The sequence below is a fragment of the Protobothrops mucrosquamatus genome, unplaced genomic scaffold (genome assembly GCF_001527695.2).
Source record: "Protobothrops mucrosquamatus isolate PMUCROS unplaced genomic scaffold, P.Mucros_1.0 scaffold_22, whole genome shotgun sequence".
NCBI lineage: Eukaryota > Metazoa > Chordata > Lepidosauria > Squamata > Viperidae > Protobothrops > Protobothrops mucrosquamatus.
Window position 1 is genome coordinate 809989 of NW_015386098.1, and position 14441 is coordinate 824429.

General features: G+C 37.7%; 1 protein-coding gene across 1 annotated transcript in view; it reads right to left on the reverse strand.

Moving 5' to 3' along the window:
• Positions 1 to 336: 336 nt before the first annotated feature.
• The window catches only part of CACNG2 (calcium voltage-gated channel auxiliary subunit gamma 2), a 139021-nt gene continuing 124916 nt past the window's right edge, over positions 337 to 14441 (reverse strand). Inside the window, exons 3-4 of the mRNA XM_015831877.1 lie at positions 5649 to 5789; positions 337 to 898 (exon numbers count right to left, since the gene is read on the reverse strand). Of these exons, the coding sequence (XP_015687363.1) occupies positions 363 to 898; positions 5649 to 5789 (677 nt within the window). The 3' untranslated portion in view covers positions 337 to 362. The remainder of the gene's footprint in view (positions 899 to 5648; positions 5790 to 14441) is intronic.

Consider the following 14441-nt stretch of genomic DNA (forward strand, 5'->3'; position numbering starts at 1 on the left):
TTTTTTAAATTATTATTATTTTTTATTTCTTGGTTCCTTTTTTAAATTTGCTTTTATTAAATGTTAAAATAATGGTACATGGGAAATCATGCATTTTCTTTTAAATTTATTTTCTATTTTTTATATTTTTAAATTTCTCTTGATTTTTTTATTTTTTATTTTTTTCCTTTTTTTTAAACTTTTTTTCTTTCTTTTTGGATGTTTCACTTAAGTTTGTTTGTTGTTGGTTTTTTTTGCTTTTGGAAGGTTCCTATGGTTGCTTTCTTCTTGCCCCTACAGGGCCTCCCCACTGTTCCTCCCTCCTGCACCCAAGTCCTTCTCCCACCTTCCCTGTCCCCCAGTTTCAGCCCCTCATGATAGCTTCATACAGGGGTGGTCCGGCGGTTGGCTGTGTTAGTGTGGATAGAGTCTTTGTTTTCTTTCTGGATACAGTTGTGTACCTGGAGGAAGCTGTTATCCCTGTCTGAATTGTAGGTGGCTGTGGGGGTAGTAGCAGCCTTCAGGGGGTCCCTGGTCAGGGTATACATCGAGATTTCCGTGGATGGGAGGGTGTTGAACCCTTTGATCCCAACAGGAGAGGCATCCCTGGAGTGTGAAGGCTCAGTGGAACGGGAACTGGAGCGACTGCGTCTCTGATAGCGGTAGCGGTAGCTGGGTATGCGGGTGATGGCAGAGGACTGGAGGTAGTCCGTGGTGTGAGTGCTGGCACGCAGCTGTTTGTGCCGGTCAATGAACATGTGTACAGCCAGCACTCCAACCATCTCAGCTATAATGAAGGACAAGGCCCCAAAGTAGAAGGACCATCCATAAGAGTAACTGTTCTTCTTGGAGTCACTTTTTGAGGGGTCTCCAGCATTGGCTGATATGTACACAATGATGCCAATTATATTACTCAGACCTGTAGGCAAAGAGAAGGAGAAAAAAGTTATAAAATGTCTCCTATGCATACCTAATATAATTTTAAGAGACTTTGTAGACAAGGGTAACTATTCTGTTGCTACTGAGATATTTTGACCTATTCCCCATTAATAACATGGCCATTTTGAAAAGCTTAATAGTATGGGACAGCCATTGAAAGATAGCATTTGGGGATTTATCTGAGACTCTGAATGTTCCAATACTGTTTGTATTAACATCACAATGACACTTCCTGACTCAAATTCCTTTTGAAAAACTTTTCAGAGCAGCCTTCCCCAACCTGATATTCTCCAAATATATTGGACTTCAAGTTGTACATCCTTAGCCAGCACAGCTAGGAAGCTCAGTTCTGCTTAAGATTAACAGTTAAAATCCTTACTTTAGGCCACAAAAATATAGAATGACAGAAGAGGAAACACGACACAATTCTAGCAAATATATGAATATGTGTTTGTGTTATCCTAGACTAGTAATTGCCTCCATCATTTGATGGCATTGAATTTTCTCTCTACAGATTTAAATTAATGCTTTAGATAGGCTTTAGCTTACTTATTAATACTGTATAGAAAAAAATTGCATATATTGAGGTATATGTTTTCTAAGAATAAAGCTCAGAGGCAATACATTACAGACCGGATCAGTATTTCTATTATGTGGCTGTCAGTAATACATCTGCATCCAAAACTACTCTTGCCCTCTGTCTATTATTATAAGTACTATCCTAATATGTTCAGCCATATAGAGTATTATTCAAATATTTTTGTACTCCTGTAATGATTTTTTATATGATATATTGCACCAACCTAACATAAACATTGCCATATCCATAGTATAACATTCACCAACTTGAATTCCTTATCAACTATTTGGAGATATATTTCATTGTATGTTGGAGAACTATTTGGGTTTTTTTAGATTCTATGTTTAAAACAGAATTGTATTTTTTTTTTGTACAAAGGATCCTATGATGATTTGCTGGAATCTCAAGTCAGAGGTTCAAATTCTTTCCTGATGAAATCATTATTAGGATGGCATTTGACTAAACAAACAGCTTTACTCTGCTTTGGCAGTTTTCGTGAGTTTGGAGTTGAAGGGATAAACAACAGAGACCTTCTACTCCTAGAGTTTGGTTGGAGGGTATATTGCAATGCATCCACTTTGTTGATGTCTGTTGTTAAGCTGAAATTTATTAGACCTATATTTTGCCACCTTGGAAAATTATACTAATGGGCATCAAATAAAATATTGCTATCTAGACTCCATTAATCTTTAGCAAACTAAAATATAAAGATAGTCGAACAACTGCTGAATTACATGTCAGCTAGGCATACCTTACTAGGATTGCAAAGCTCTGGACAGCGACCAGATGGCAGCCAACATTAAGATTTTCTGTATCTCTGCTGTCATTTAGTAATAATCTGGTTTTAGAGGTCGAGTTGTAAAAGACCTAATCTTAGAGTTATCATGAGCCTATATGTACAAAGTCTGAGCCCTTTATGTGAGAGGAGATGCAATATTGACTCTCAACAATTGATAGGTAGTGTACAGTCTCTAACTAAGCTAAGACTTATATGAATAATGAAAGAATGATTTGTTTGCTATGTTTCTGGGCATTTTTAATCCAGACTCCCAAAGTTGGTTGCATTCTAGACCCTGATCCTGGAGAGACCACCGCGAGATCCTGGATGTCTCGTAGAAATCAGATACACCAAAGTACTGCATGAAATCCCTATGCAGAACATTGATATAATTTAGCCAATAGTGGAAGTAGGAAGGAATGGACAAGTATGGAGTACCACAACTAGATTCATCATTAACTTTAAAACATAAGATCCCTCATGGATTGGGCCAAAGGTTCATTTAATCCAGCATTCTTTTTGGACAGTGGCCAGGCAAATACCTTCAGGAAACCCCTATAAGGAGCATATGAAGGTGATAACTGCCCCCTGCTATGTGGAGTGTATGCATAATATTATAGGCATTCTGGGAAAAAATCACTAATCCAATTTCATCACTAGATGCTGCCACAATCAACATATGAAGAGAATAATTAGAAACAAGAGACAAATGTCACAAATAGAGAGACAGGCTCTTTAAAAAGCCCACATACACACTCCAACATTTTCATTGCTTAAAAGAGGATGTTACAAAGCTGGACTTTTACCTGAGGAGTAATCTTAGACCTTATTTTGGCCTAGTTCGCTATGAGGTGAAAACCTGTGTTTAAATTGTACCACTTCTTATTGCAGCCAGGGTTCACATGATCAAATGTTCCTCCATTAAAAAAACAAATAAAATACACTTCTGTATCTAGAAATATTTACATCTAGAAAAGAAGATGATTGGAAGAAAGGTTAAGCTAGAACTTTTCTTCCTGGCATCTGATTTTTCCAGGATTTCCTCAATAAGAAACTATTCTGAAGGGATTGTACTGTACTTCATTTGAAAAAGCAGGCAGTCCTTGACCTCCAATTGTCTCTGGATTTGCAGATAATGACTGTACCAAGGACTGTATTTGCAAAATTATGCCTAATTCACCAGCTGCAATTCTTCCTGAGCCAGTTAGATCTGGCAATAGTTACCTCTCCCTTTGTTACATCATAGTTAAAGTACTGCAGCATGTTTCATATGTGGCAGTCTTAAAGCTGTTCTTTGAAATAAAGGCAACGTATATGTCATCAGGTAAATAAGTAAAAAAATTAATTATAATTTGTGCAAAATGCAGCTGCTATGTGGCTTAACACTCCAAGATACCAGGGTAATGTTATGCTTGTCCTAACATATCTCCCAGTTGTTTTCTAAGTGTAATTTAGAAAGTTATATTTTATGCTGTTGACTATAGGATATAGGAGATTTGATTTTCTTATCTGAATGTGTAGATATTAATTTGGCTGCTAAAGAAAGACAGCCTTAAACATGTACCTGATTTTAGAGACTTATAGGGCCCCTGAGGGGGTCTTCTGCATTTTCTCAAGCTATAATACAAGCTGTTTTAGGAAATGCATTTTGGAAAATGAGTGAATCCTTTGTCTTGAGCCAGGATATTCTAATTGGTTGGTGATGACTTTAACTATTAGGTCATCCTATCTAACTTAAATGGGTTTCTAATGTACATGCAGTTTTGTTATTGCCTGTCAGCCGCCTTGAGTTTCTATGAATGGAAAGGCAAGATTCAAATTGAAACAATAAACAAATGTCTACTGTTTGATATGGAGGGTTTGTTTTTTTACTATTTTTTGGGGTGTATGGAAGAAATTCAATCCTGTGAGTCTTCACCTGCATGCTGCAGTGGTAAAGCCAAACATTCTTTCAATATTAAACGCGCATAGGAAGCCAAATAAAATTTCTTCATTTTTCTGAGCTGCTCTTTCTTAAACAACCTAGCAAACAGGACCTAATGTAGAAAAATGTTTTTTGTTTGTTGAGATGTTCTTTTCTTCTGGTGAAAGATTATCCATATCACCATCCAATCTATGGTCAAATAAAGGTGAGAAGTCTTCTACTAAGGCAGTGCTTCTCAACCTTGGCAACTTTAAGATATACAGACTTCAGGATTGAGAAACATTACACTAGGGGTAAAAAAAAAAGAGGCAGCAGCCAGGTGACTCTGCTGTGGCCAACATAAAGTAAATTTTCTGGCACATACCTAAACAGATTTGCCACTTCCTTCATGGAGGAAAAAGACATGTTCAGCCTGATAGGGCTGATAGGGAAATATCAGGAGAATGGGAATAGGGGAACACATGTCTGATGTTCTTTGCCAAATATGTAAGTTGTCATCCAGGATCTTGGGTTTACTTTATTAGCATTACTTTTAACATTTATGAAACCATATTATGAACAATGCTCTTGAAAAAAAATCCTGTCTGAATACAATGTACAGTATGTAAGGCAGCTGAAATTTTAGAGGCAGTGTATTGCATTGCCAGGGTCAAACTAAGTATGACAGCAGAAGATCTATTTGTTTAGACATGATCGGAGAAGCCCAAGTTTCATGCAAGAAGAGATTTAAAGTGAAGGTAGAACCACATCTCAGAATTTCCAAATGAGGGTAGAAGAATCTGATTTTTACAGCAAAAAAGCAGGTGAGCAGGTGAGATATATGCTCCACCTGCCCTCGGCATATTGAAAACATTGTGGATAAATTATCGTTCATCATGCTATTGCTTGTTGTGACTCTAGTTTGTTTATTTTTTTCTTCCAAGGAACTCCAGCACAGAACTGAATCTGGCTGTGGTGTTTGTGGTGGAGGAGAAGTAATGAGAAATTCCAGTGAAGAAAACAGAGGGCACTAGTCATATCCATGTGTTGCTCTATGACTGGATCTCCTGTTCCCAGCTCTGTGCTCAGGTGAGACAGACACAAGTTTAAACAAATTATTCTTCCACTGTCAAATCTAGTTGGACTTCCCCTAAAATAGATTGCAACTTTGAAACATGGAATGCAACTGCAATGCATTCTTCCTCTCCTGCAATCCCTTAGATTAAAACATCTCCTTTTTCATTTTGCATAATTTAACTCAGTTGAGGAAATGAATAGTTGTGATTGGAGTTGGGAAATATTAGCATTCCCAGTCTTTTTCTTTTGATTTACAGTATGTTCCATCCCAATGCTTTGGGAGCCGGTTGTTCCCTTTACCTCCCAACACATTGGGTCCCTCCCTCCTTTTTGATTTTTGTGATTTTATCCCTGTGCAAAGAGGCAGCCCACTGGTCCCTCAGCCCTTTTACCTGCAGACACGAAGAAAATGCCGGCACTAAGGATGATGTTATGTCGGGTTTTGTAGAACTCGCTGGCTGCAATGCAGAGTCCACCCATAAAAAGCAGAATCACACTCAGGATCGGAAAAATACTAGAGGCTCTTACAGCCCCTGTAAGCAAAGAAAACCAGAGGGGTGGGGGAAGGTAAGGGAGGGGGAGGATGATAGCAAGTGTGGAAGACAAGGAGAGAAGGGAAGACATGCAGTTGGGGGGGGCGGAATTAAGGAAGAGTGTGGAAGATTGGTGAGGAGTGCAGCAAGGTGGAACAAAAAAGACATAGCAAAGAAGCACAGGAATTGGAAGGCCAGTGATAAGGAGAGAGAAAGAGGAGGAGAATGAAACAGAGCATCAACAGAAGAAGAAAGCTGTTACAAATGAACTATCAACATATTGGATATTAGAAGAGAGCAGTGTACTTAGAGCCGGGGACAGTCAAATGGCGTCTGGTAACCAAAACAAAAACAAAACAAAAACAAAAACACAGTGCCATCCCTTTGAACATACAGAAACTCTAAAGGCCAGAAAATTAAAACGATGCCATGTACCATTCAGCATATTGTTGACAAATTGCAATCAGCAGGAGATGTCCTGAAAATAAATACAGATATTGTGCAGAAGTGGGCATGGAAGACTCTCCAGATGGACCCAGCCCTTGCTCACAGGCAGGCCTTCACACAGACACATGGTGGTGGGGTGGGGAGCAGAGAAGGTTTTTATCATTCAGGATTTGTGCCTCAAGCATGGAATCTTATGAAGATTCCAGATGAAGTCTTCCATTTTTCGCAGTCCCCCCCTTTTTTTGCCTTGTATCTTTCCACAAAAAAATGTGTTAAGGAGGAAAAGAGGGAATTGTTGCCCAATTGCCTTCCAACTGCTAACCCACTTGACGCTAACTCCCTAGAAGCACATTATGCTTTGGAAATGTGTACATGTATTGCAAATTAATGAATGCTGTTATAGGTATTTGTATTCATTTACTGTATTTATCCTAAAAGAAGATGACAACTGATTTAAGGCTTCTTTCAAAAATAAAATTAGACAGGAAAAAATGTCTCTCACCTAGTGTATTATCATACTCCCTGGAAATCTAAGATGATCTTCTCCTTTTAAAGGATTGGGCAAATTTTAACTTCCTTGCATATAGATATAGTACTTCACTCCTCACAGAGGCTAGCCAGTAGATGGCAGTAGCATGCAGGTACATAAATGCACATAGACGTAATGATTTTCAGATTAAGCATTATGGAGAATGGGGAGCTTTTGCAAAAATATGTGTGACTAGTATGACTTTTTTTTTTAAGCAAACATTAAAGCACTCTCTCATGCACAGTTGTAAGCATGTACATATATAAAATCTGACTCATCTAGGGATTTCTCTCACACACAGTATATTAGATGATTAAAAGATGAACATGCACGTTATGGGGTATCCATATAACAGACTCAGTACTTTTTATTTCCAGTGAATAACATAGCAGCATCTAAGTCAGCCCTCCTCATCTTGCTGGCTTCCCTAAACCTGCTGTTCTCTAAGCCTATGCTGGCTGGAAATTATGGAAGCTGAAGAGCAATCTGAATGAAGAGGACCTGGTTGGGATAGACCAGGGGCAGGCAACCTTGGCTCTTTTATGACTCATGGACTTCAACTCCCAGAATTCCTGACCAACCATGCTGGCTCAGGAATTCTGGGAGTTGAAGTCCATGAGTCATAAAAGAGCCGAGGTTGCCTACCCCTGGGATAGACTGATATAAATTATTCATATTAGAATAATCAGAAATACACTTTGAAAGTGTGGATAAAATCCATCCATTTACAATTCTTTCAGTATGGGATGGCTTGGCTACATTAAAATGTATAAGCAAAACATTTATTTTGATGTAACAAAATATAATATATTGTTAGTTGTCTTGAGTGCTTAACTAGATGAAGCATATATTTCTCTTTTTAAAAGATTAAAAAAATCTTTACCTAGGGATAGGGAATAAACAGTCCCAACAAGATTTTTAATGCATCTGATTTCTTTTCATAAATCAATATAAAAATGTTCCTTTGTATCCAGTTTTCCATCCCCACTAACTCCTGCAAACCTACAGGAAAACTTTGCAAGGTGCAATAGCAAGACAAGTGTCATGATAAAGAAGTTCACGGGAGACCTTTGGCACAAAGAACAAAGAGCTAATTAACAGCAACTTTCTTTCTTGAAAGGGCCATGTGATTCTAAATTGAACTGTCAAGTTTGGCTAGTGGGTTATACAACACTGTAACTTAAACTTCAATTAACAAAATCTGGTTGTTATATTTACATAACATTCCATACCTCAACAAACCTTACAGCTTAATGCAATGGCCCAGTTCATATGTGTTAAACAAAGGTTGAGATTCCCACAACATGTTGGATGACAAAGTACCCAACTAATTTAGTATATTGTTTAAATCCAGTTAATGAAAGCTGTCAGTACATATTGTTAGGACATATCCTTGCTGTAACAAGAGTGATATATGTGTTGAAACAGAATGATCTGCATGTATTCTATCGTGGGAGCTTTATGTGCAGTTGTCCCTGCATTGAGATGCTCCCTGGATTTAGCAAATGGGCTGAAAGCAAACAAGAAATGTGACTGCTAATGGGAAACCATCATGAGTGGTTAGCCATACAGATTGTCACTGACTGGGGAGCTAACGTCCCCACATCTTAGAATTGTCAAGATTGGGAAATCCTGGTTTATACTGACAGTTTTATTTTCACAGTGCTATACACTAAATAAATAAATATTTTCACAGTGATAATGTGAACCAGAATTGGCAGTATGATATTCTAGTAAGATGCTATGGAAGTTCTAGAAATGCATATAGTAATTCTTAGCTAAAGCTGGGCTAATTTTGACTAGAAACACTATCTAATCTGCAGGCTTGTCATGAACATTGTAAGAAATTGAATATTTGTTGATAAAAGTTATAGTTCACATAACAAAAGTAATCCTAGTTGTGAGTATTGTGAGCGAAGTCAGTGTAAGAAACCAATTATTCCCAATGTACTTTGAATTTCAACAGGATAACATTTTATTGTTTAAAAATCTCCATTTACTATCTCCAGAAGGAGCTCTATAACTGCAGGAAATTGATTATATATAGTTTTTTCCTGAGAGTTTTAAAAGCGATTTGGAAACAAGTCACCTGTCTCCTAATACAGAATTTTAGAACTCAAATTTTGGAAATTTTTCCATTTTAAACATTTCCTGCATTCATTTTGATCAAATTATGCCACTTTGAAGAAAAAGTAAGTGTTGCATTGAATAGCAGCTTTGCACATCCTGGCATTCTTCAGAGGGGCTGGACTGGAATTCCCTATGAATTCTAAGAAGAAATGCTTATTTATTAGAAAACAAAATGAACACAACACTGTTGTGATACCTCCATTCTTGGGTCATGATATCTGCTTTATTTGGTGTGAATGTTAGTTCTCCTGCTGCTTTGGCCTTTTGGTTACCCAGAGGGTGGCATTCACAGGCAATACAATTCTATTTGTCACCAGTTTCTCAGGGGTTTTGCTGAAGAATGCATGAGTCAATAAAGGATGAAAAAGGGGAGAAACCTTTATGTTCCAATGAGACACTTAATTTTTAGCCCTACAGTCTATGGATATAATACCAAGTTTGGAATTTTTTTGTGGAAATCATGGACATGATTCTGTCCCACTCCAGGGGATTTAAAATCCACTGATTTCAAGTCTGTATTAGACAAGTTTCAGAGACAGAACTATGCTTCACTAATGATCTCTAGAAAACACTGAAGAGATTTAACACTGAGGAATGTCAGTAATTGCCAGGAGAGGCACATGATCAAAGGTCTTTTAGAGCATAGGTGGATCCTACAATTTCCCTTTTTTTCCACACATTTTAATTAGTCCAACAAAATTACAATAAAGAATCTTTTACAGTAACATAAGGCTTTTTCTGAACCAGTTTTCACTGGCTGGAAAAGAGCCATTTCATGAAAAAGCAAGCTGGTTACTGCAAACTAAGCTTAATTTGCATGATTTATTGCTGTTGCAGGGCATAGATTTAATTACAAACACGCAAATCTGCACATCCCATTATTATCATTTTGTATGTATATGTGTATACCCATCCACCCACCCACCCAACAGCCACTCTATGCAAGCTGATAAAATACATTAAAATCATCCATAAAAATAACAGATATAAAACATGGAAGCTAAAGCTATGCAATTAGAAAGCCTGGGAAAATAAATAAATTGTAGCAAGGAATGGGCTTAATTTAATTTAATCTATAATATAGAATTGTTGCCTTGTAAGGTAGGTAGACAAAATAACATTATTTGTTATATCATTTGGCGTTTACAATTTGCGTATTTGTGTGCAGATGATTTACAGAGGCACAGGTGGCTTTAGTGACTGCGGGGTATTGTAGAAAATAATAAATAATGTGGGATTATTGCAACATGGAGCTGCGTATAAATAGTTTGCAGGCTTTAGTTATTATAAAATATGGTGGCAAGAATATGGAATGACTGTAATGTTTTATCAGCAATGCATCACCTTCATTCTTTCTGATTTCATTTGCAGACTCAGTTATGCTGTTGGTTTGGGCTGCTGTATACTGGAAGTCAAAAGCACCCTAGAAGGTGACAGTGGCAAATCACTTTCATAAGTCTGGGAAGTCTTGGGTGTGCAGGAAGAGAGATTTTTCTGCTTCCCCCCTCCTTATGGAACATTCTGCCCCCAGAGGTGAGGTTGAGCCCCACTCTTCTGGTCTTCTGGAAGAGTGTAAAGACCTGGTTCTGCCAACTTGCATGGAGATGGAAGAGTGGCATACATTCCTGGGGGTGGTTGGTGGCTTGAGGGCGCTCCCTCTGCCTTTTAATTTGTTTTTTAACTCTGTTTTGAATTGTGTTTTGACAAGCGTATTGAACTGTATTTTGATTTGTGTTTCTATAGTTTCCTGGTTTTATCTGTAAAATTGCTCAGAGTCATTTGGACAGTGAGATGGGTGGTATCTAAATTTGATAAATAATAAATAAATACAAGAAAAGTGGATAGATCTGTCCATGAAACGACTAGGATTGGAACTGACCTTGAAGGACACTTTTTATCTGAAGGGTTACCTGTTATGTCCTCCACATATTTTCACATAACGAAATGCAAGCAGGTTTCAGTTATGGTCAAGTACTCATAGGACACAGATAAGCCCAGCTAGTGCCTGTCTAGTATATTTTTAGTGAGAGATTTAAATTCTTCTCAGCTCATATTGTTACCTTGACTGGTTATGCTTGTTATTTTGTGGGGCTTTTTAAATAGTTGTGTTTACCCACTGCCTAATTTGATATTAAAATGGTTTCTTTCTGGGGGGGGGGGGAATGGAGGGAAAAACCCTTCTCAGATTTTGTTTTTAGTAGTCAGTAGTTAACATATTTTAATTTGTTTTGCTTTGAGATGATTGTTTGTGCTTTTCTGGCTGTGGCTTTCATTAGATTTTAATTTTTGTGTCATCTATACTTATATAAAGCATCCTGAGAATAATTTGTTTTAGAGGGATAATAATTCATTAATAAAAGAAGAATATTATTTGGTGAAGGTTCAAGAATTATACTCCATCTTCCTTGGAGTGGCATTTATCAAGAAAGTTTCCATTCTTGCTTCTTCTGTTGATATATCAGCTATGATTTCAGTGTGATTAGTCTGCTCCTCGTATATTGAAAACAACAGATGAACACTTGTGAAGTTTGGAGCTACACAGTATCTCCTGTGTTTTCAATATAAGAAGAGCAAACCAGATTAAATAAACAAGAACTATATGATCAACTGAGAACCCCACAAATAATTCATAATTATTGTTGTTATTGCACCTACAAGATCAAGTATGATTACTCCTACTATTAAAACCATGGAATATGGCATCACGGATATCTCAAGGGCAAACTATTTCCAGGATGTATTTATCTCTTAGGCCCCTTCTACAAATGGAGGCCATACTATCTGGGACTGGCATTGCTCTTCAGTGTTCCCATGACATCAAGAGGCTTGTTTGGAGAATAGGAAGCTGGCACAATTAATTTTAGGTTAGCTTCTGCTCTTGTAGAAACATTGAAAGATAGATAAATCCTGCCTTATCCCACCCAATTATTCCAGAGATTTCCCCTTCTTTTCTACAGTCAAGGTGCCATGGTCTTGATGGCTCAGAAGAGTGGCTTTACTACTCAGCATCAAAAGTGGCAAGTGGGCCTTTTCCTAAATTTCCCCCTCTTAGTCTGAAGAGCAAACCCAACAAAGGGAGAATAAGGATGTGCACAGGCACTTGCAGGATGTTATTTTTGGCACTCTCATACTGCACTGCTGAAAGGAGCATTGGTAGGACAGAGCACAGGAGGACACTCAATTCTGGCTCTGGACCTGTGGCAGAGAGGTTGCCAACTGTGTGGAAATGCTTTTAGTGGTGAGACAAAAGGGGAAGGGCCATAGCTTAGTGATAGAATCCATGCTTTCAAAGACAATTTGCGTAAGCCTTGTCCTTTGCAGGTACACTGGATAAAAAATTCCAGTATCCTAGCCACAAATCATGAGTTAATACAATGTGTGAACCCAAGCAATACTGGACTAGATAAATACTTTGAATGAATGAACACATTCATATGCTCAATATTTTGGCTATATGAAAGGTTAAATATTATAATTCTTCTGGGCTTGCTTTCAAATTGTTATAGTTTTATATTGCTGATGATTGTTTAATCATTGTACATTTCTGCAGCCTGGGAGACTTGCTCAGGATGCTCCAATAGTATTTTACCTTTTCCCAAATGTATAAACAGGATCATGGGAATATAAAGACCCCCAGAAGGTAGCAAAGCAAACCTGCAGATGAGGTTTAGCCTCTATTTAAAGAAAAATACGTGAATACATTTCGAGCTCAAATTTACTGCAGCTTTTTCTAACCTGACATACCCAACTGTGTCAACTTGAACCAGGGGCTCAACTGCTATCATCCCCAGCCAAGCAGGCTATGCTGGCTAAGAAACAAAATGGAGCTGGAGATTTTCCACACAGAAGAAATCTAGATTCGAGAGTTATGACCAGACTGGAAAAATTAGGTTAGAATCCTCACTCAGTCTTGAAGCATACTTGACTGGTCATGCAACTCACTAGATTAGGCTGTAGTAGGATTAATTAATTTGTGGTTCCAATTTATATTGTGGGAACTCATTATTCCATCATTATTTAGCATGTTGAATAAACCAGGCCATCAGATTAAGCCATAATATTGATAATTTGGACACATCTGGATATCCTTCTAACGCTAGAGGAAAGACACTGTACTAAAGGAATACAGTGAAATAAATAGGGTACACAATAGGTGCTAAAGAGGTGAAATATTATCAGTAAGAACACTTTTGTGGTATCTCCAGCCCTTCACAAAGTCAATCTATATGTGTCCTCAGCTGTTCTAGCTTTAAGATTTCAGTCCATTGCCAACTTATGTTTTTGCTTACAGATATTCTATTATGCCTCATGAAAAAACTTGGAAATGCCCTGATAAGGAAGTGGCATATTTGCTGTTCCTGTTGTCTGGTTGATGCTCCTTCCTCCATTCATTAGTCATTGCTGTTCATGGGAAGTTTGGTTTGGGCTGCAGAAGAATCCAGATATCTACTCTGTGATGATACCTACTTGAATGATCCCTGACCTCTTTTGTTTTGCTTTTGCAATTAATATCCAGATGTTACTTAGGCTCCTTAAATACACTGGTCTTCTGGTCTTCTGGAAGACCACTAGCTTTTTTGTTACCCATGTGTTCAGTAGTCTTTCAAAAACTGGTCAGTAAAAAGATGGGTTGTCAGTCAGTTTAAATTGGAAAAATGGTATTGCTTCTGTCCCAAATGAGGTTTCTACTAGAGAGTTTCAGCCTCATAAATTGGTGGCTTCTTTCTTGTTGACAATTGACATGGAGTGGAGTGGAGAGAAAGCCCAAGGACTGTATGGATCCCTGCCCTTAAATGATCCCCCAGAGGAACTAGACACAAAAGACCACTTGCAAGATTTGTTACTGAGGCCAATTAGGGTTTGATATCAGGGCACTATAAATTATGTTGGCATATTTTTCTGCCCTCTTCAGAGCTAGAGGAATGCATTTTAAAATGTGACCATGAGGAAGGGCCCAGGGTTTTATCATATTGTGTTATATATATAAATGGAACAATTGTGCTTTCTTAATCTGGGTTTTGAATTTACTAAATTCTGTAAAGCCAACCATTAAAAAGTCTTTCTGGAAACAGTCAGAGAAAGATATATATATTTTAGTCCTTTTTTTGATTGAGCTTTAAACGACAATATATGAAACAGATTCCCTCCAATTTAGTTTATATTATTCTATGTATATCTATATTATTTTTATAGCCTCCCATTCTTCCAGGAGCTCAAGGCGGCATGTTTCCTCTCTAATTTCCCCCCATGACAACAACCCTGTAAAGTAGTTTGGGGTAAGACATGATGACCGATCCAAAGTTGCCTAGATCAACTCAAAGCTGGATGTCTCCACAAATACATTAACCACTACACCATGCTGTTTCTTCTTAGACTTTGTCCTAAGGCTGACAATTCTGAGGTGCTGACAGTTTCCATAAATAGAAGATATGCAGAACAGGTGAAATACTCAGGAACAATAACCCAGCTTAGAAAGAAATGACATGGCCTTGACTTCAGAGCACATGAAGGCAAAAATATCCTCTGACACATTTTCTTTTAAGTAA